The sequence below is a fragment of the Somniosus microcephalus genome, chromosome 15 (genome assembly GCF_052327205.1).
Source record: "Somniosus microcephalus isolate GS21.2 chromosome 15, FLI_Smic_1.0, whole genome shotgun sequence".
Classification (NCBI taxonomy): Eukaryota; Metazoa; Chordata; class Chondrichthyes; order Squaliformes; family Somniosidae; genus Somniosus; species Somniosus microcephalus.
Window position 1 is genome coordinate 6,566,283 of NC_141001.1, and position 23,469 is coordinate 6,589,751.

Below are 23,469 nucleotides of genomic sequence, written 5' to 3' on the forward strand. Positions count from 1 at the left end.
ACTGATGGGGGTTAATGCTGCCCCCCCAGACCAGGAGACTGATGGGGGTTAATGCTGCCCCCCCCAGACCAGGAGACTGATGGGGGTTAATGCTGCCCCCCCCAGACCAGGAGACTGATGGGGGTTAATGCTGCCCCCCCAGACCAGGAGACTGATGGGGGTTAATGCTGCCCCCCCGGACCAGGGGACTGATGGGGGTTAATGCTGCCCCCCCAGACCAGGAGACTGATGGAGGTTAATGCTGCCCCCCAGACCAGGAGACTGATGGGGGTTAATGCTGCCCCCCCAGACCAGGAGACTGATGGAGGTTAATGCTGCCCCCCCAGACCAGGAGACTGATGGGGGTTAATGCTGCCCCGCCCCGACCAGGGGACTGATGGAGGTTAATGCTGCCCCCCCGGACCAGGAGACTGATGGGGGTTAATGCTGCCCCCCAGACCAGGGGACTGATGGGGGTTAATGCTGCCCCCCCCCCGACCAGGGGACTGATGGGTGTTAATGCTGCCCCCCCCCGACCAGGGGACTGATGGAGGTTAATGCTGCCCCCCCCCGACCAGGGGACTGATGGGGGTTAATGCTGCCCCCCCGGACCAGGAGACTGATGGAGGTTAATGCTGCCCCCCAGACCAGGGGACTGATGGGGGTTAATGCTGCCCCCCCCCGACCAGGGGACTGATGGGGGTTAATGCTGCCCCCCCCCGACCAGGGGACTGATGGGGGTTAATGCTGCCCCCCCGGACCAGGAGACTGATGGAGGTTAATGCTGCCCCCCCGGACCAGGGGACTGATGGAGGTTAATGCTGCCCCCCCAGACCAGGAGACTGATGGAGGTTAATGCTGCCCCCCCAGACCAGGGGACTGATGGGGGTTAATGCTGCCCCCCAGACCAGGAGACTGATGGAGGTTAATGCTGCCCCCCCCGACCAGGGGACTGATGGAGGTTAATGCTGCCCCCCAGACCAGGAGACTGATGGAGGTTAATGCTGCCCCCCCAGACCAGGAGACTGATGGGGGTAAATGAAGCCCTCGCCCCCACCCCATTGGACCAGGAGACTGATGGGGGTAAATGAAGCCCTCACCCCCACCCCATTGGACCAGGAGACTGATGGGGCTGCTCTGTGCACTGGCATTGTGCGTAGATAACCCAATACTCCACATACTAGGCTGAGCGACTCCAATTAATGTGGAAAAAAAATTACTTTATTGAATATAACTGCAGAGATTGCACGTCTACAGTGGGTTACACCAGCGAGATGCCCTTCCCCGGCCGGTTTTGGTGCCCGTGTTCTAGGCATAGCATTGTAGGATGCTCTACCCCTGCCCCTTCCCCCTGCCGATCTTGGTGTCCATGTTCTAGGCGTAGTATTGTAGGTTGGCTTTTTTCTTGGCCTGGACCTCCAGGATGCCCTCCATGTAATCCTCGTGTGTGAGCGCTGTTGCCTCTCTGCGCAAAGCGATCATACCCTGTCAGATTAAAAGAAAACACCATCAAAAAACCAGCTCAGGGCATCTCACAATCCAGAGAGTGGGGAAAAGCCTGTGTAAACTCATCCTTCAGGGAGTGTTGAGTGTGGGTTTCATACAGGACAAGACCAGGTAAAGGGCAAATGGGCAGCACAGCACTCAGCCGACAGGAGTCGGGCAACTCTTCATAACGGTGTCTGTAACCAGCACCGAACATCAGCCCCCCACTCCAAGGGCAGGGCATCAACCCCCAGCTCCGGGAGTTTACTCTATCCCAACACACTGCTCCCAATCTCCAGGAGTTCGCTCTATCCCGACACACTGTTCCTGATCTCCGGGAGTTCTTTCTATCCTGACACACTGTTCCCGATCTCCAGGAGTTCGTTATATCTGGACACACTGTTCCCGGATTCCGGGAGTTCTCTATCCTGACACACTGCTCCCGGAGTGTTCTCCATCCCGACACATGGTTCCCAGTCTCCGGGAGTTCTCTCTAACCCGACACACTGTTCCCGGTCTCCCGGAGTGTTCTCTAACCCGACACATGGTTCCCGGTCTCCGGGAGTTCTCTCTAACCCGACACACTGTTCCCGGTCTCCCGGAGTGTTCTCCATCCCGACACACTGTTCCCGGTCTCCCGGAGTGTTCTCTAACCCGACACACTGTTCCCGGTCTCCCGGAGTGTTCTCCATCCCGACACACTGTTCCCGGTCTCCCGGAGTGTTCTCTAACCCGACACATGGTTCCCAGGCTCCGGGAGTTCTCTCTATCCTGACACACTGTTCCCGGTCTCCGGGAGTTCGCTCTATCCTGACATCTCCGGGAGCTCTCTACCCTGACATACTGTTCCCGATCTCCGGGAGTTCGCTCTATCCCGACACACTGTTCCCGGTCTCCAGCAGGTCTCTCCATCTCGACACAATGTTCCCGATCTCCGGGAGTTCTATCTCGACACATTTTCCTGATCTCCGGGAGTTCGCTCTATCGCGACACACTGTCCCCGGTCTCCGGGAGTTCTCTATCCTGACACACTGTTCCCGATCTCCGGGAGTGTTCTCTATCCTGACACACTGTTCCCAATCTCCAGGAGTTCGCTATATCTGGACACACTGTTCCCGGATTCCGGGAGTTTTCTATCCTGACACACTGTTCCCGATCTCCGGAAGTTCTCTCCATCTCGACACACTGTTCCCGATCTCCGGGAGTTCTCTATCCCGACACATGGTTCCCAGTCTCGGGAGTTCTTTCTAACCCGACACACTGTTCCCGGTCTCCCGGAGTGTTCTCTATCCTGACGCACTGTTCCCAGTCTCCGGGAGTTCTCTCTATCCCGATACATGGTTCCCAGTCTCCGGGAGTTCTATCTATCCGGACACACGGCTCCCGGTCTCCAGGAGTTCTCTCTATCCGGACACAATGTTCCCAGTGTCCGGGAGTTCTCGCTATCCCGACACACTATTCCCGATCTCCGGAAGTTCTCTCTATCTGGACACATGGTTCCCGGTCTTCGGGAGTTCTCTCTATCCCGACACACGGCTCCTGGTCTCTGGGAGTTCTCTCTATCCCGACACACGGCACCCGGTCTCCGAGAGTTATACTCACCGCTTCCACACACACAGCCTTGCACTGAGCTCCATTAAAGTCATCGGTGCATCGAGCCAACTCCTCATAGTTCACATCAGGACTGCGGAGCAACAACAGGGATTTAGTATTAACCAACCAGTCATTAACTAGGAGACTCCACCACCACACCTTAATGTGGAGGCTATTAACCAGTCATTAACTAATGGCTTTACCAGCACATGTTAACAGCATTAACCGCATCTTTGTGTACAGTTACAGAGCCCACCCCTACAATCTCCTAGTTACACATTTGGTTAGTTCGAGATCGGCTCCATGGGCCAGTAGGACACAGGATGCGATGAGACCAGGAGCAGGGAGACATGGTAAATCTGTAGTGGGGCACGGTCTTAGGCTGACCCCCTCCAGCCCATGGACTATCCAATGGGTGCCCTCACCTTACGTTCATCTTCCTGGAGTGAATCTGCATAATCCTGGCCCGTGCCTCCTCGTTGGGCATCGGGAACTCGATCTTGCGGTCAAGTCTGCCGGACCGCAGCAAGGCTGGATCTAGGATGTCCACCCGGTTGGTGGCCGCAATCACCTGCAGGGGGAAATGGGGAGAAGGCTGGTCAAACCATGTCCAAACACCAGAGAAGGGCTGCACAGATACATATAGGATGGGTAAACTGCTCCATGTTTAGACTCCTCACCCTATCCCCACAGCAGCCATGTAATCTCCAGGGAGAGAGAAAACCTACAGCTAATTGGGGAAAATTCCTCTCCAACCCTCAGGCGATCAAAGGTAGCCCAGGAGACCACAAGGTCCATGTTTATATTACCTGGTATATCAGCTACCTTTAATTACCCCAGCCAGGAACCGGTCTGGCTCTCCTTTGACGGTTTGCTGGGAGTCAGCACTTACCATACGAGCTGGTAACTTGCTCCATAGGTTTACTATCCTCTGGGAAAAGAAGAACCAGCCAACATCGAACCTAGCCCTAACTCCGACATAAAAAATGACCCTGGTCTACCCCAATCTATCAAACAAAGATAATCTATCAGGAGAAACACAATCTAGTCCTTGAACTATTTTATTTATCTCAATCACACATCTCGAAAGTGAACAGACCCGGCTTCTTAAGCCTAACTGAGTAAGTAAGGTTGTTTAAGCTGGGAATCAGCCTTTTCCAAAGCCTCTATATCACAGACCAGGCAGGAGGGCCAGAACTGGGTGCAGTATTCTACACGAGGTGCACTCGAGGTCTTGTACAAGCACAAAATGTTGTACTTTGTTTTATATTGAATGGCCCTGTTAATACAACCCAATACTCTGTTGCTTTGGCCACGGCCTCTCGACATTGATCCTTTAGACTGTTAAAGCCTTTCTATAGAGCTTTTAATAGCAAAGCCTCAAAGCTTACAGCTCAGGGGTGCTGAGGCTAACTGTAAGACTCAAGCCCGACCCGAAACGACCAGCTAACTCAGCACAGACCAGGGGATGGACCCTGCTTCCTGCCAACGGGAGCGCGCCAATATTTCCGGCGGCCTGGGAGCGCGCCAATATTTCCAGGGGCCCCGGGAGCGCGCCAATATTTCCGGCGGCCTGGGAGCGCACCAATGTTTCCAGGGGCCCCGGGAGCGCGCCAATATTTCCGGTGGCCTGGGAGCGCACCAATGTTTCCAGGGGCCCCGGGAGCGCACCAATATTTCCGGCGGCCTGGGAGCGCACCAATGTTTCCAGGGGCCCCGGGAGCGCGCCAATATTTCCAGGGGCCCCGGGAGCACACCAATATTTCCAGGGGCCCCGGGAGCGCACCAATATTTCCAGGGGCCCCGGGAGCGCACCAATATTTCCAGGGGCCCCGGGAGCGTGCCAATATTTCCAGGGGCCCCGGGAGCGCGCCAATATTGCCAGGGGCCCCGGGAGCGCGCCAATATTTCCAGGGGCCCCGGGAGTGTACCAATATTTGCAGGGGTGTGCCAATAATTATGGCAGCCTAAGGAGTGTGCCAATATTTGCAGGGTACCCCAGGAATGCGCCAATATTAGCAGGGGTCCCCAGGAGTACGTCAATATTAGCAGGGGTCCCCAGGAGTGTGCCAATATTTGCAGGGGTGCGCAGAGGGTGCCAATATTAGCAGGGGACCACAGGAGTGTGCCAATATTTGCAGGGATCTTCAGGAGTGTGTCAATATTAGCAGGGGTCCTCAGGAGTGCACCAATATTTGCAGGGGTCCCCAGGAATGTGTCAATATTAGCAGGGGTGCGCAGAGTGTGCCAATATAGTCAGCATGGATTCCAAAAGGGAAAGTCTTGCTTGACCAACTTCATTAAATTTTTTGAAGAGGTAACAGAGAGTAGACAAGGGTAATTCAGTAGATGTAAAGTATATAGAATCTGTGTCCCCTAGTCCTTGTACCATCAACTAGTGGGAACAGCCTTGTACACCTCTATCTAATCACCCCTCAACCTCCTTTGCGCTAATGAAAACAAATCCAGCTTCTCCAACCTGTCCTTGTAGCGAAGATCCCTCATCCCAAAAACCATTCTGGTAAATCTCCTCTGTACCCTCTCAAGGTCCTTCACATCCTTCCTAAAGTGTGGTGACCAGAACTGGATGCAATACTCCAGTTGTGGCCTAACCAGCGCTTTATAAAGGTTCAACATAACTTCACTACTTTTGTACTCAATACCTCTATTTATGAAGCCCAAGATCCCATATGCTTTGCTAACTACTCTCAATATGTCCCGCCACATTAACTCCCAGTTCCTCTGTCCCTATACACTCTGTAAAACTGTGCCATTAAGTGTATATTGCCTCTCCCTGTTTCTTCTGCAAAAATACATCACCTCACACTTCTCTGTATTAAATTCCATTTGCCACTTGTCTGCCCATTCTGCGTCCTGTTGCAGTCGATTGGTATCATCCTCACTGTTTGCCACACCCATACCACCCTCCCCCCGCCCACAAGTTTGGCGTCATCGGCAAATTTAGAAATTCTACTCTGTATTCCAATGTCCAGGTCATTTATATATATCAAGAAAAGCAGTGGCCCCAGCACTGACCCTTGGGGAACACCACTGTCTACCATCCTCTGAAAACCAGCCATTTACCACAACTCGCTGTTTTCTGTCCTTAAGCCAATTCCTTATCCAAGCTACCACTGACCCACCTATTCCATGAGCCTCAATTTTGTTAACCAGCCTTCTATGTGGTACTTTGTCAAACGCCTTCGTAAAATCCATGTAGACAACATCCATTGCATTCCCTTCATCAATCCTCTCTGTTACTTCATCAAAAAATTCAATTAGATTAGTCAAACACAATCTGCCTTTTTACAAATCCGTGTTGGCTCTCCTTAATTAGCTTAAACCTCTCCAGGTGCCCGTTAATTTTTTCCTTGATTATTGTTTCTAAAACTTTACCCACCACTGATGTTAAACTGACCGGCCTGTAGTTACTAGGATTGCCCTTGCACCCTTTCTTGAACAATGGTGTCACATTTGCCACTTTCCAATCCTCAGGTACCTCCCCCTGCATCGAGGGAAGATCGGAAAATTATGGCAAGCCCTTCCGCTATCTCCTCCCCCAATTCTGTTAGTAACCTGAGATGCAAGCCATCTGGACCTGGCGACTTATCCTGGAGCATACCCAGCCTTTCTAGTACATCCTGTCTATCAATTTTCACCCCTTCCATTGCTTCTACCTTTTCCACTTCTGATATTTTGTCTGCATCCACCTCCTTAGTAAACACCGATACAAAGTACTCATTCAGTATTCTAGCCTTGCCCTGTGCCTCTAAGCATATATCACTTTCTTTGTCCCTAATAGGCCCCACCCCACCTCCTGTTTACAAGCTGGAAGAAGATTTTGGGGTTCCCTTTTATGTTAATCGCCATTCTACTCTCATTCTCTCTTTGCCAATCTTATTTTCATCTGCAGCAAATTACAGGAAGTCATTACTAAACTTGCAGAATGGGCATATAATTGGCAAATGAATTTCAACACATAAATGTGAGGGATTACATTTTGGTAGGAATAGATGGGTCGCACATTGGACGGTGTGAGTCTAGGTGGGGTAAAGGAGCAAAGGGATCGCGGAGTATAAATACACAAATCACTAAAAGTAGTGACACAGGTTAACAAGGCCACAGAAAAGCAAACCAAGCACTAGGGTTTATTTCTAGAGAGAGAGAATTGAAAAGTAGAGAAGTTATACTAAACGTGTATCGAACCTTGGTTAGACCACACTTGGAGTACAGTGTACAATTCTGGTCGCCACATTATTAAAAGGATATAGAGGCACTGGAGAGGGTGCAGAGAAGATTTACAAAGATGATCCCAGAAATGTGAGGTTATACCTATCAGGAAAGGATGAACAGGCTGGGTCGCTTTTCTCTTGAAAAGAGAAGGCTGAGGGGTGACCTAATAGAGGTCTTTAAAATGATGAAAGGTTTTGATAGAGTCGATACAGAGAGAATGTTTCCACTTGTGGGGAAGAGCAAAACTAGAGGCCATCAATATAAGATAGTCACCAAGAAATCCAATAGGGAATTCAGGAGAAACTTCTTTACCCAGAGAGTGGTGAGAATGTGGAACTCGCTACCACGGGGAGTGGTTGAAGTGAATAGTATAGATGCATTTAAGGGGAGGCTAGACAAGCATATGAGGGAGAAGGGAATAGAGGGTTATGCTGATAGAGTTAGAGGAAAGACAGGAGGAGGCTCAAGTGGAGCTTAAACGCCAGCATGGACTGGTTGGGCCGAATGGCCTGTTTCTGTGCTGTATATCCTCTGTAATAGTTGTAGGGAGCATCACCCCAACACAGGAAGCTACTGCCACACACTTATTTTCCCTGCATTCACCTTGACGAGGGTATTTGGCTGGAAGCCATCCAGCTGATTGAGCAGCTCCAACATTGTTCGCTGAACCTCCCGGTCACCAGCCTTTTCACTGTCAAACCTGTAACAGACAGAACCCAAGTGTTACCTATGGACACTCCTCAGGTAATACGGGACCGACATTCCACCCCTTCACCCCATAGCACAACAGTCACATCCCCACATAACACGGCACCGACAATCTCCTTCCACCGTCTAAGGTGCCGGCGACACTCCACCCCCTCCCCCCCGAAAACAGAACAGACACTCCACCCCCAAAACAGAACAGACACTCCGCCCCCCAAAACAGAACAGACACTCCACCCCCCCCAAAACAGAACAGACACTCCACCCCCCAGAACAGAAGACACTCCGCCCCCCCAAAACAGAACAGACACTCCGCCCCCAAAACAGAACAGACACTCCGCCCCCCCAGAACAGAAGACATTCCGCCCCCCCAAAACAGGAGACACCCCCCCCAAACAGAAGACACTCCGCCCCCCCAAAACAGAACAGACACTCCTCCCCCCCAAAACAGAACAGACACTCCTCCCCCCAAAACAGAACACTCCGCCCCCAAAACAGAACAGACATTCCGCCCCCCAAAACAGAACAGACACCCCCCCAAACACACTCCGCCCCCCCAAAACAGAACAGACACTCCACCCCCCCCCCCAAAATAGAACAGACACTCCACCCCCCCCCAAAATAGAAGACACTCCACCCCCCCCCAAAACAGAAGACACTCCACCCCCCCCAAAATAGAACACACTCCACCCCCCCAAAACAGAAGACACTCCACCCCCCCCCCCCCGCAAAATAGAACAGACACTCCGCCCCCCCCCCCCCAAAAACAGAACACCCACATTCCCCCCCACCTCTCAAACACCAGCGCGCCCCCCACCACAGATCACTGGCATTCTCATCATTCCCCCCCTCCAACCCAGAACACAGGCACCCCCACCCCAGCAGGACTCAGGCACCCCAACAGAATACTGGCACTCCCCCCTCCCCCCCACAAAAGCGGGACGCCTACACTCCGCCCCCCCAACCCAACAGAACACAGACACTCCCCCAGGCCTCTGCCCACCCCTCGGCAAAACACAGACACTACCCCCGCCCCCGGGAAAAACATCGACACTCTCCCTCCCTCCCTCCCCCCCCCCCCCAAAAACACTGACACTCTTCCCCACCCACCCTCTATAATATGGAGCCAGTCGGTTGCCTCACCGTTTTGTTCCGATGGCGTCCAGCTCGTCTATGAAGATGATGGACGGCGCCTTCTCTTTGGCCAAGGCAAAAGCATCACGAACCAGCTTCGCACCATCGCCAATAAACATCTGGACCAGCTGTGGCCCCGCCAGTTTCAGGAAAGTAGCCTACAGTGAGGAGACAGGGCGAAAGGTCAGATATAGAGTAAAGCTCCATCTGCACTGTTCCATCAAACACTCCCAGGAGGGTACAACACAGGTTAGATACATAAGAACATAAGAAATAGGAGCAGGAGTAGGCCACACGGCCCCTCGAGCCTGCTCCACCATTCAATAAGATCATGGCTGATCATCGACCTCAACTCCACTTTCCCGCCCGATCTCCATATCCCTTGATTCCCCAAGAGTCCAAAAATCTATCGATCTCAGCCCTGAATATACTCAAAGACTCAGCATTCACAGCCCTCTGGGGCAGAGAATTCCAAAGATTCACAATCCTCGGAGTGAAGAAATTCCTCCTCATCTCGGTCATAAATGGCCTACTCCTTATCCTGAGACTATGCCCGCTAGTTCCAGACACTCCAGCCAGGGGGAAACAACCTCTCAGCATCTACCCTGTCAATCCCCCTCAGAATGTTGTATGTTGCAATGAGATCACCTCTCATTCTTCTAAACTCCAGAGAGTATCGGCCCATTCTACACAATCTCTCATCATAGGACAGCCCTCTCATCCCAGGAATCAATCTAGTGAACCTTCGTTGCACCGCCTCCAAGGCAAGTATATCCTTCCTTAGATAAGGAGACCAAAACTGTGCCCAGTACTCCAGGTGTGGTCTCACCGAGGCCCTGTACAATTGGAGCAAGACTTCCTTACTCTATACTCCAATCCCCTTGCAATAAAGGCCAACATGCCATTTGCCTTCCTTATTGCTTGCTGTACCTGTATGCTAGCTTTCTGTGTTTCTTGCACGAGGACACCCAAATCTCTCTGAACACCAACATTTGAAAGTTTCACCATTTAAAAAATATTCTGTTTTTCTATTCTTCCTACCAAAGTGAATAACCTCACATTTCCCCACATTATACTCCATCTGCCACCTTACTGCCCACTCACCAAGTCTATCTATATCCCTTTGCAGACTCTTTGCGTTCTCCTCACAGCTTACTGTCCCACCTAGCTTTGTATCGTCAGCAAACTTGGATACATTACACTCGGTCCCTTCATCTAGGTCATTAATATAGATTGTAAATAGCGGAGGCCCCAACACGGATCCTTGCAGCACCCCACTAGTTACAACCTGCCAACCTGAAAAAGATCCATTTACCCCTACTCTGTTTTCTGTCCATTAACCAAGCCTCGATCCATGCTAGTATATTACCCCCAACCCCACGAGCCCTGATCTTGTGTAATAATCTTTTATACAGAGCGAAGCTCCCTCTACACTCTCCCAGGAGTGTTTTAAGTTCTGGAAATTGCCCTCTCCCTGCACCAATGTGACAACTTCTTTGCTCACAACAGTCATGCACGTGGCCTCTGTGAGTGAGACAGATAGGTTGGAGTTGAACTGTGGGCTAGTTCATGCTGGGGTCCAACTGCCACAAGTTGCCCGTGGCCCAAACCTGAGGCACCGGAGGCCCCTTTTCACCTGCGGTAACAGGTCTAATGATGAGTCATAGACTCATATAGCAAAGGAGGCGGCCATTCGGCCCATCGAGTCCGTGCCGGCTCTCTGTAGAGCAATCCAGTCAGTCCCATTCCCCCGCTCTATCCCCGTAGCCCTGCAAGTTTATTTCCCTCAAGTGCCTATCCAGTCTCCCCTTGAAAACATTGAGTGTCTCCGCTTCCACCACTTCTGTCGGCAGCGAGTTCCAGGTCCTCACCACTCGCTGCGTAAAAATGTTTTCCTCACGTCCCCCCTGTATCTCTTGTCCACAACCTTAAATCTGTGTCCCCTAGTCCTTGTACCATCAACTAGTGGGAACAGCCTTTCCCCGTCTAGCCTATCCAAACCCGTCATAATCTTGTACACCTCGATCAAATCACCCCGCAACCTCCTTTGCTCTAATGAAAACAAATCCAGCTTCTCCAACCTGTCCTTGTAGCTAAGATCCCCCAACCCCGGAACCATTCTGGTAAATCTCCTCTGCACCCTCTCAAGAGCCTTCACATCCTTCCTAAAGTGTGGTGGCCAGAACTGGACACAATACTCCAGTTGTGGCCTAACCAGCACTTTATAAAGGTTCAGCATAACTTCTCTACTTTTGTACTCAATACCTCTATTTATGAAGCCCAAGATCCCATATGCTTTGCTAACCATTCTCTCAATATGTCCCGCCACCTTCAGGGACCTATGCACATTAACTCCCAGGTCCCTCTGTCCCTGCACGCTCTGTAAAACTGTGCCATTAAGTGTATATTGCCTCTCCCTGTTCCTTCTGCCAAAATGCATCACCTCACACTTCTCTGTATTAAATTCCATCTGCCACTTGTCTGCCCATTCTGCGAGCCTTTCTATGTCCTGTTGCAGTCGATTGGTATCATCATCACTGTTTGCCACACCCCCAAGTTTGGTGTCATTGGCAAATTTAGAAATTCTACTCTGTATTCCAATATCCAGGTCATTTATATATATCAAGAAAAGCAGTGGCCCCAGCACTGACCCTTGGGGAACACCAGTCTACCATCCTCCAGTCTGAAAAACAGCCATTTAACACAACTCGCTGTGTTCTGTCCTTAAGCCAATTCCTTATCCAAGCTGCCACTGACTCACCTATTCCATGAGCCTCAATTTTGTTAACCAGCCGTCTATGTGGCACTTTGTCAAACGCCTTCTGAAAATCCATGTAGACAACATCCATTGCATTCCCTTCATCAATCCTCTCTGTTGCTTCATCAAAAAATTCAATTAGTCAAACACGATCTGCCTTTTACAAATCCGTGTTGGCTCTCCTTAATTAGCTTAAACCTCTCCAAGGGCACGTTAATTTTTTCCTTGATTATAATTTCTAAAACTTTACCCACCACTGATGTTAAACTGACCGGCCTGTTGTTACTAGGATTGTCCTTACACCCTTTCTTGAACAATAGGGTCACATTTGCCACTTTCCAATCCTCAGGCACTTCCCCCGCATCTAAGGAAGATCGGAAAATTAAGGCAAGCCCTTCCGCTATCTCCTCCCCCAATTCCCTTAGCAACCTGGGTTGGAAGCCATCTGGACCAGACGACTTGTCTACTCTAAGCTTACCCAGCCTTTCCAGTACATCCTGTCGAGCTTGAATCAAGAGAGAACAAATGAACTGCAAAAACGTTTCTGTATCGCTCAGTTAAACTTATTATTTGTTGGATCGCAGAGTTAGGCTAAGCATGCTAGTTTGTGCAGTACTCCCCCACACAGACCTACAGCTCTCTGCCACTCACCTTCGTCTGTGCAGCACAGGCTCTGGCCAGCAAGGTCTTCCCTGTTCCCGGCGGTCCATACATCAGAACTCCCTTCGGAGGCTGGATCCCTAGATTCTCAAACTTCTCCTTGTGATTCATGGGAAGGACGATGGCTTCAACCAGCTGCAGAGAGAGACATCAGGACCATTACAGGAAGAGTCAGTGCTAAAGGCTCTCGCACACGCAGAGCCCCTCAATCAGCACCACGCACTACAGCCCCTCTGTTAAAAACCGCTGCTCTTTGGCTGTATCCCTTCCCTTTAATCAAAAGGGAAATTGGTGACCAATGTTCCGAGTGTGGGTACTGGTGGGATCCCCCTGCCCGCAGTGCCACCCTCCTCTCTGGCCTAAACGTGCACACGTCAAACCCCAGCACTACGGGCGCTGACTGACCTCCTGAATCTGCTTGTCTAGCCCCCCGACATCGCTGTACTGCTCAGTTGGTCGCTCATCCACCTCCATGGCCTTGACCCGAGAGTCGTACTCCGTCGGCAGTGTCTCCAGGATCAGGTAGGAATCCTTGTTCACACCCTGGAAGAGAAGGTGGGAGATTACACAGAGGCGCACAGGCGGCGACAGAGGCGCACAGGCGGCGACAGAGGCGCACAGGCGGCGACAGAGGCGCACAGGCCAAAAGGTCAGTGCATAACTAGGCGTCACACATAGGTGGAGGGACACTCGCAAACCCACCCTCAAGGTGTGTGAGCAGGTAGACGACAACACACAGTAGGACCACATGACTGAAAGGTTAAAGGTTAAACCCACTTGCAATGCATGTCCGGAGAAGGAAGAGAAGGTGAGGAGTGGGACACGGATAAGGAAACAAGGACGATGGACTCACCACCAGATCACCAGGCTTCAGCTTCTCGGCATCAACCAGTCCAATCACCGGCAGGAAGTAGGTCTGTGGAAAACACAGAAGTCACGGTTAAATCGCGGATCAACCAAAACCGGCTGACGCACAGCTTCCGAGCCTCTCCCAGGCAGCGGGGATTTCAATCAGTTCTACACGCCCTATCTGAAGGCGGGGGGCTGGTCCATAAGGGGCTCAGACTTCCACTGCCAAGTCTAACTGAGAATAACCAGCCAGCCCACCCCCCTCTCTCCTGCTGGCCGACAGGATCGACAGCTCACTAGCTGGGCTCAAACTGCCTTATTTTCAGTGGGCCTGAGAGTAGTCAAATATGCAAGACATGAATACGATAGCAAAATACTGCGGATGCTGGAAATCTGAAATAACAACAGAAAATGCTGGAAATACTCAGGTCAGGCAGCATCCGTGGAGAGAGAAACAGAGTTAACGTTTCAGGTCTGGGACCCTTCATCAGAACTGGAAAAAGCTGGAGATGTAACAGATATTAAGCAGGTGCAGAAACAGGGGGGGGGGGGGAAAGGAATTTACTTGTACTTCTTGCAATTTAATATACTGTATTCGCTGCTCACAATGCAGTCTCCTCTACATTGGGGAGACCAAACGTAGATTGGGCGACCGCTTTGCGGAACACCTCCGTTCAGTCCGTACGGGTGACCCTGAGCTTCCGGTCGCCTGTCACTTTAATTCACCGCTTCACTCCCACTCTGATCTCACTGTCCTCGGGCTATTGCATTGTTCCAATGAAGCTCAACGTAAGCTCGAGGAACAGCACCTCATCTTTCGATTGGGCACTTTACAGTCTGCCGGACTCAACATTGAGTTCAACAATTTCAGATAATTATCCCTGCCCCCATTTTTCATGCTGTATGATTTTTGCCATTCCCATTTGCAACATTTTATCTTTCCTGCCTCTTACAAAAGTACAGGATATTCTTTCAATTCCTTCCTCCCCTCCTAACCGCCCCCCTAACCCTAACACCCCCCCCCCATCCCATCTCTGCATCTGCTTAATATCTGTTACATCTCCAGTTCTGATGACGGGTCCCAGACCTGAAACGTTAACCTGTTTCTCTCTCCACGGATGCTGCCTGGCCTGCTGAGTATTTCCAGCATTTTCTGTTGTTATTTATGAAAGACATGCGTTGTGTTTCAAAGCTCTGCTCACTCACACCTCTACATTCTCATGTCACACCACAAAGTGTATTCCTGTCCCACCTAGTTCAGCACACGCAGTACAAGGACACCATCCATCGAACACAGACACCAGCACAGCTAACGTTTCCTGAAACCTGCAGCCATCAAAGCCCTCACCTGACGGGTGGATGTTTTAATCACAGCGCATTTCCCTTTCCGCTGGGAATCCAGATCAACGTTTGCTCCGTCCTCCTCCTGGTCATTCGGATCAACGTCCAGTAACTAAGACACAGAATCAAGGGGAAGCAGTGAGTGGAATTCAACATTTATACCACAATCCCGCACTCCTAGCCCCATTCCCCAATCCCACACACTCCTAGCCCCATTCCACAATCCCACTCACTCCTAGCTCCATTCCCCAAACCCGCACATTCCTAGCTCCATTCCCCAATCCCGCACTCCTAGCTCCATTCCCCAATCCCGCACTCCTAGCCCCATTCCACAATCCCGCTCACTCCTAGCCCCATTCCACAATCCCGCTCACTCCTAGCTCCATTCCCCAATCCCGCACACTCCTAACCCCATTCCCCAATCCCGCACACTCCTAACCCCATTCCCCAATCCCGCACACTCCTAACCCCATTCCCCAATCCCGCACACTCCTAGCCCCATTCCCCAATCCCGCACTCCTAGCCCCATTCCACAATCCCGCTCACTCCTAGCCCCATTCCACAATCCCGCTCACTCCTAGCTCCATTCCCCAATCCCGCACACTCCTAACCCCATTCCCCAATCCCGCACACTCCTAACCCCATTCTCCAATCCCGCACACTCCTAACCCCATTCCCCAATCCCGCACACTCCTAACCCCATTCCCGCACACTCCTAGCCCCATTCCCCAATCCCGCACACTCCTAGCCCCAATCCCGCTCACTCCTAACCCCATTCCCCAATCCCGCTCACTCCTAACCCCATTCCCGCTCACTCCTAGCCCCATTCCCCAATCCCACTCACTCCTAACCCCATTCCCGCTCACTCCGAGCCCCATTCCCCAATCCCGCTCACTCCTAACCCCATTCCCCAAACCCGCACACTGCTAACCCCATTCCCCAATCCAACACACTAACCCCATTCCCCAATCCCACATACTAACCCCATTCCCACACACTCCTAACCCCATTCCCGCACTCCTAACCCCATTCCCCAATCCCGCATACCCCGAGCCCCAATCCTGCACTCCTAGCCCCATTCCCCAATCCCGCTCACTCCTAACCCCATTCCCCAATCCCGCTCACTCCTAACCCCATTCCCGCTCACTCCTAGCCCCATTCCCCAATCCCACTCACTCCTAACCCCATTCCCGCTCACTCCTAGCCCCATTCCACAATCCCGCTCACTCCTAACCCCATTCCCCAAACCCGGACACTCTTAGCCCCATTCCCCATTCCCGCTCACTCCTAACCCCATTCCCGCTCACTCCTAACCCCATTCCCGCTCACTCCTAACCCCATTCCCCAAACCCGCACACTGCTAACCCATTCCCCATCACTCCTAACCCATTCCCCATTCCCGCTCACTCCTAACCCCATTCCCGCACACTCCTAACCCCATTCCCCAATCCCGTACACTAACCCCATTTCCCAATCCCGTACACTCCTAACCCCATTCCCCAATCCCGCACACTCCTAGCCCCATTCCCCAATCCCGCACTCCTAGCCCCATTCCACAATCCCGCTCACTCCTAGCCCCATTCCACAATCCCGCTCACTCCTAGCTCCATTCCCCAATCCCGCACACTCCTAACCCCATTCCCCAATCCCGCACACTCCTAACCCCATTCTCCAATCCCGCACACTCCTAACCCCATTCCCCAATCCCGCACACTCCTAACCCCATTCCCGCACACTCCTAGCCCCATTCCCCAATCCCGCACACTCCTAGCCCCAATCCCGCTCACTCCTAACCCCATTCCCCAATCCCGCTCACTCCTAACCCCATTCCCGCTCACTCCTAGCCCCATTCCCCAATCCCACTCACTCCTAACCCCATTCCCGCTCACTCCGAGCCCCATTCCCCATTCCCGCTCACTCCTAACCCCATTCCCGCACACTCCTAACCCCATTCCCCAATCCCGTACACTAACCCCATTCCCCAATCCCGCACACTCCTAACCCCATTCCCCAATCCCGCACACTCCTAGCCCCATTCCCCAATCCCGCACTCCTAGCCCCATTCCACAATCCCGCTCACTCCTAGCCCCATTCCACAATCCCGCTCACTCCTAGCTCCATTCCCCAATCCCGCACACTCCTAACCCCATTCCCCAATCCCGCACACTCCTAACCCCATTCTCCAATCCCGCACACTCCTAACCCCATTCCCCAATCCCGCACACTCCTAACCCCATTCCCGCACACTCCTAGCCCCATTCCCCAATCCCGCACACTCCTAGCCCCAATCCCGCTCACTCCTAACCCCATTCCCCAATCCCGCTCACTCCTAACCCCATTCCCGCTCACTCCTAGCCCCATTCCCCAATCCCACTCACTCCTAACCCCATTCCCGCTCACTCCGAGCCCCATTCCCCAATCCCGCTCACTCCTAACCCCATTCCCCAAACCCGCACACTGCTAACCCCATTCCCCAATCCAACACACTAACCCCATTCCCCAATCCCACATACTAACCCCATTCCCACACACTCCTAACCCCATTCCCGCACTCCTAACCCCATTCCCCAATCCCGCATACCCCGAGCCCCAATCCTGCACTCCTAGCCCCATTCCCCAATCCCGCTCACTCCTAACCCCATTCCCCAATCCCGCTCACTCCTAACCCCATTCCCGCTCACTCCTAGCCCCATTCCCCAATCCCACTCACTCCTAACCCCATTCCCGCTCACTCCTAGCCCCATTCCACAATCCCGCTCACTCCTAACCCCATTCCCCAAACCCGGACACTCTTAGCCCCATTCCCCATTCCCGCTCACTCCTAACCCCATTCCCGCTCACTCCTAACCCCATTCCCGCTCACTCCTAACCCCATTCCCCAAACCCGCACACTGCTAACCCATTCCCCATCACTCCTAACCCATTCCCCATTCCCGCTCACTCCTAACCCCATTCCCGCACACTCCTAACCCCATTCCCCAATCCCGTACACTAACCCCATTTCCCAATCCCGTACACTCCTAACCCCATTCCCCAATCCCACACACTCCTAACCCCATTCCCCAATCCCGCTCACTCCTAACCCCATTCCCGCTCACTCCTAGCCCCATTCCCCAATCCCGCTCACTCCTAACCCCATTCCCCAAACCCGCACTCTTAGCCCCATTCCCCATTCCCGCTCACTCCTAACCCCATTCCCCAATCCCGCTCACTCCTAACCCCATTCCCCAATCCCGCTCACTCCTAACCCCATTCCCCAATCCCGTACACTAACCCCATTTCCCAATCCCGTACACTCCTAACCCCATTCCCCAATCCCACACACTCCTAACCCCATTCCCCAATCCCGCTCACTCCTAACCCCATTCCCGCTCACTCCTAGCCCCATTCCCCAATCCCGCTCACTCCTAACCCCATTCCCCAAACCCGCACTCTTAGCCCCATTCCCCATTCCCGCTCACTCCTAACCCCATTCCCCAATCCCGCTCACTCCTAACCCCATTCCCCAATCCCGCTCACTCCTAACCCCATTCCCCAAACCCGCACACTGCTAACCCCATTCCCGCACACTCCTAACCCATTCCCCATTCCCGCACACTCCTAACCCATTCCCCATTCCCGCACACTCCTAACCCATTCCCCATCACTCCTAACCCATTCCCCAATCCCACATACTAACCCCATTCCCGCACACTCCTAACCCCATTCCCCAATCCCGTACACTAACCCCATTTCCCAATCCCGTACACTCCTAACCCCATTCCCCAATCCCACATTCCCCAATCCCATACACTAACCCCATTCCCCCACTGCTAACCCCATTCCCGCACTCATTCCCGAATCCCGCACACTGCTAACCCCATTCCCAATCCCGCACACTGCTAACCCCATTCCCCAATCCCACACACTGCTAATCCCATTCCCCAATCCCGTACACTAACCCCATTCCCCAATCCCACACTCCTAACCCCATTCCCCAATCCCATACACTGCTACCCCCATTCCCCAATCCCACAGTCCTAACCCCATTCCCCAATCCCGCACACTCCTAACCCCATTCCCCAATCCTGCATACTCCTAACCCCATTCCCCATTCCTGCACTCCTAACTCAGTAATCAGTAACTAGTGGTGTTCCGCAGGGGTCAGTACTGGGTCCCCAACTCTTTACAATCTATATTAACGATTTGGAGGAGGGGACCGAGTGTAACATATCAAAGTTTGCAGATGATACTAAGATGGGAGGGAAAGTAGTGAGTGAGGAGGACATAAAAAACCTGCAAGGGGACATAGACAGGCTAAGTAAGTGGGCAGAGATTTGGCAGATGGAATACAATACTGGAAAGTGTGAGGTTATGCACTTTGGCAGGAAAAATCATAGAGCAAGTTATTATCTTAATGGCAAGAAACTGGAAAGTACTGTAGTACAAAGGGATCTGGGGGTCCTGGTGCACGAAACTCAAAAGGTTAGTATGCAGGTGCAGCAAGTGATCAAGAAGGCCAATGGAATGTTGGCTTTTATTGCTAGGGGATAGAATATAAAAACAGGGAGGTATTGCTGCAGTTGTACAAGGTATTGGTGAGACCGCACCTGGAATACTGCATACAGTTTTGGTGTCCATACTTAAGAAAAGACATACTTGCTCTTGAGTCGGTACAAAGAAGGTTCACTCGGTTAATCCCGGGGATGAGGGGGTGGTCATATGAGGAGAGGTTGAGTAGATTGGGACTCTACTCATTGGAGTTCAGAAGAATGAGAGGCGATCTTATTGAAACATATAAGATTGTGAAGGGGCTTGATCGGGTGGATGCGGTGAGGATGTTCCCGATGATGGGTGAAACTAGAACTAGGGGGCATAATCTTAAAATAAGGGGCTGCTCTTTCAAAACTGAGATGAGGAGAAACTTCTTCACTCAGAGGGTGGTAGGTTTGTGGAATTTGCTGCCCCAGAAAGCTGTGGAAGCTACATCATTAAATACATTTAAAACAGAAATAGATAGTTTCCTAGAAGTAAAGGGAATTAAGGGTTATGGGGAGCGGGCAGGAAATTGGACATGAGTCTAGATTCGGAATAGTCATGGCCCTGTGGGTAGTGGAGCGGGCCCAGGGGCCGTGTAGCCTGGTTCTGCTCCTACTTCTTGTGTTCTAATTCTGTGTTAGATTTCAGGAGATGGTTCTATTCCTGTTCCTGGCTGGGGTGGAGATCGCCTTTACAGAAGGTAAGTACTGTAGAAAATATAGTGACAGAGTGATCCCCTGGAAGAGTTTCGATCGCCTAGATGGGTTGGAGAGGAATTGCCCAGATTTTTTCTCCCAAATTGGCCATTGGGTTTTTTATCTGGTTTTTCGCCTCTCCCGGGAGATCACATGGGTTCGGGTGGGATGGAGAGTGATAGAAGATTTGAGGTTAGGATCAGATCAGCCGTGATCTTATTGAATGGTGGAGCAGGCTCGAGGGGCCGATTGGCCTACTCCTGCTCCTATTTCTTATGTTCTTATTCCCCAATCCCGCACACTCCTAGCCCCATCCCCCAATCCCGTACACTCCTAGCCCCATTCCCCAATCCTGTACACTAACCCCATTTCCCAATCCGTACACTCCTAGCCCCATTCCCCAATCCTGTACACTAACCCCATTTCCCAATCCCGCACACTCCTAGCCCCATCCCCCAATCCCAACACTTCTATGCAACATTCCCTGTAAGGTGCGGGGCCGTGCAGTGCTCCGGGGAACCCGCGCAATCGGCTTTTAAATGCAAAAACCGCGCATGTGCGGTATTTTGAAAGGCCCGCCCAGCCCCTTAAAGGGGCCGCGCATGGCCAAAAGAAATTACAGGGCTCCTAACCCCATTCCCCACCAACCCAATCCCATTCCTCAATCCCACAAACTGCCAGCCTAGTGCTGCCATCATCTGCTGCGCTCCTGCCAGCTTACGGAGCTTTGGGCAGGGCAGGACAAACCTGTATCCATCAGACTGCCTCACGCACTCACCTCAATGACATTGGAGACCAAGTATGGCAGGGTCTTGTTGACTTTGATCTTCTCGCTATTCTCTTTGATTTTGTCTTTCATGGCCTGCAGCTCATGTGTGACTCTCAGCACCTCGCTCTTCATGATCTGCCAATCAGACACAGCTTACGTCAAATCCAGACACAACACCAGGGAAAGCACTGTGCACACAGACTGCACATCGTCCCTGGACCAGGCTCTACGCCAAGCACAGAGCCACTGCGAAGAGGCACAATCCAGAGTCAATTCAAACAGAATCCCTCACTGGGGTATCTCGCTCATGTGGCCATTGCCCACGTCAACCCAGAATGGGAGTATTGGCAGGCTATTCAACCATGGAAAGCATCACAGCCGTGCTTGATCCGCTCCAAACCCAACACACATGCAGCTTTCAATAGGTGTCACACGGCACTGAACAGGACCAATCCCCTCTCCCCGAATCCAGGGCCACTGAGGCCAATTGGAGCACATCTGCCGTTGTCCCATTTAGATCAGCTATTGGGCACAGGCCGAGAAGAAACGAGGTCTTCTGCTCGCTAGGGAGCAGCCCCACTACGGCTGGTGATTGTAACTGCTGAACAAGGCACGATAATTTACCTTAATCTCACTGTCCAGCAGTCGTGTACGCTGAACAATCTCCTCAGTGGACATTTTAAGCACCTCTTCACCGATTCCATCCTGCAAAAAACAAACCATCGGTGGGGGAGGGAGAAAGAGAAACCGACAGAGATTAACACTCCAGACAGGTAAACACACACTCCCTCCCCAGACACACACTCTCACTCTTTTCCTCCCTCCTGCCCCTACCCCGCGGTCTCACTCTCTCGCGCTCTCTCTCTATCCTCCCTCACACACTCCCTCTCCCCCTCACACACACACACACTCCCTCTCCCCCTCACACTCCCTCTCCCCCTCACACTCCCTCTCCCTCTCCCACACACACTCCCTCTCCCACACACACTCCCTCTCCCTCTCCCACACACACTCCCTCTCCCACACACACCTCCCTCTCCCTCCCACACTCCCTCCCTCCCACACTCCCTCCCTCCCACACTCCCTCCCTCCCACACTCCCTCTCCCTCCCTCACACTCTATCCTCTCTCTCTCACACTCCCCCTCCCTCACTCTATCACACTCTCTCTATCCTCTCTCCCTCCCTCACACACACTCTCTCTCACTCTCTCCCCCCCCTCACACTCACACTCTCTCTCTCCCACACTCTCTCTATCCTCTATCTCTCTCTCTCTCTCTCATTCTCTATCTCTCCCTCTCCCTCTCACACTCACTCACTCTCTCTCTCTCCTCACTCTCTCTCTCTCTATCCTCTATAACTCTATCTCTCTCTCTCTCACACTCTCTCGATCCTCTCTCTCCCTCCCTCACACACACACTCTCTCTCTCTCTCCCTCACACACTCTCCCCTCCCTCTCTCCCTCCCACTCTCTCGATCCTCTCTCTCCCTCACACACTCTCCCTCCCTCTCTCCCTCCCTCTCTCTCTATCCTCTATCTCTCCCTCCCTCTCTCTCTATCCTCTATCTCTCCCTCCCTCTCTCTCTATCCTCTATCTCTCCCTCCCTCTCTCTCTATCCTCTATCTCTCCCTCCCTCTCTCTCTATCCTCTATCTCTCCCCCGCTCACTCTCTCCCCCTCCCTCCCCCGCTCACTCTCTCCCCCTCCCTCCCCCGCTCACTCTCTCCCCCTCCCTCCCCCGCTCACTCTCTCCCCCTCCCTCCCCGCTCACTCTCTCCCCCTCCCTCCCCCGCTCACTCTCCCCCCCTCCCCTCCCCCCCGCTCGCCCTCTCCCCCTCCCTCGCCCTCTCCCCCCCTCCCTCGCCCTCACTCCCTCGCCCTCTCCCCCTCACTCCCTCGCCCTCACTCCCTCGCCCTCTCCCCCCTCCCCCTCGCCCCCTCCCTCCCTCGCCCCCTCCCTCCCCCTCTCGCCCTCCCCCCCTCCCTCGCCCTCTCCCCCTCGCCCTCCCCCCCCTCGCCCTCCCTCGCTCCCCCCCTCTCCCTCCCTCGCCCTCTCCCCCTCGCCTCCCCCCCTCGCCCTCTCCCCCCCTCCCTCCCCCTCGCCCCCTCCTCGCCCTCTCCCCCTCCCTCCCTCGCTCGCTCTCTCCCTCCCTCGCTCCCCCTCCCTCCCTCGCCCTCTCCCTCCCTCACTCGCCCTCTCCCCCTCGCCCTCTCCCTCCCTCACTCGCCCTCTCCCCCCTCGCCCTCTCTCACTCCCTCCCTCCCTCACTCGCTCGCTCCTCCCTCCCTCACTCGCTCCCTCCCTCCCTCACTCTCCCCCCCTCCCTCCCTCGCCCTCTCCCTCCCTCACTCTCCCCCCCTCGCCCTCTCCCACTCCCTCGCCCCCCCTCCCTCGCCCTCATCCCCCCCTCGCCCTCACTCCCTCGCCCTCTCCCCCTCCCTCCCCCCTCACTCCCTCGCCCTCTCCCCCTCCCTCCCCCTCACTCCCTCGCCCTCTCCCCCCCCTCCCTCCCTCGCCCTCCCCCTCGCCCTCTCCCCCTCGCCCTCTCCCCCCCCTCCCTCCCTCGCCCTCTCCCCCCTCGCCCTCTCCCCCCCCCCCCTCCCTCGCTCGCTCTCTCCCCCCCTCCTCCCTCGCCCTCATCCCCCCTCGCCCTCTCCCCCCCCCCCCCCTCCTCGCTCCGCTCTCTCCCCCTCCCTCGCTCCCCCCCCCCTCCCTCTCTCCCCCTCTCCCTCCCTCACTCTCCCCCCCTC

General features: G+C 53.4%; 1 protein-coding gene across 1 annotated transcript in view; it reads right to left on the reverse strand.

Moving 5' to 3' along the window:
• Positions 1-1,178: 1,178 nt before the first annotated feature.
• Positions 1,179-23,469, reverse strand: part of psmc3 (proteasome 26S subunit, ATPase 3) — a 26,680-nt gene continuing 4,389 nt past the window's right edge. Inside the window, exons 2-12 of the mRNA XM_086007476.1 lie at positions 21,344-21,424; positions 20,729-20,854; positions 14,745-14,849; positions 13,401-13,463; positions 12,953-13,090; positions 12,539-12,682; positions 9,139-9,287; positions 7,894-7,990; positions 3,483-3,628; positions 3,067-3,148; positions 1,179-1,464 (exon numbers count right to left, since the gene is read on the reverse strand). Of these exons, the coding sequence (XP_085863602.1) occupies positions 1,354-1,464; positions 3,067-3,148; positions 3,483-3,628; positions 7,894-7,990; positions 9,139-9,287; positions 12,539-12,682; positions 12,953-13,090; positions 13,401-13,463; positions 14,745-14,849; positions 20,729-20,854; positions 21,344-21,424 (1,242 nt within the window). The 3' untranslated portion in view covers positions 1,179-1,353. The remainder of the gene's footprint in view (positions 1,465-3,066; positions 3,149-3,482; positions 3,629-7,893; positions 7,991-9,138; positions 9,288-12,538; positions 12,683-12,952; positions 13,091-13,400; positions 13,464-14,744; positions 14,850-20,728; positions 20,855-21,343; positions 21,425-23,469) is intronic.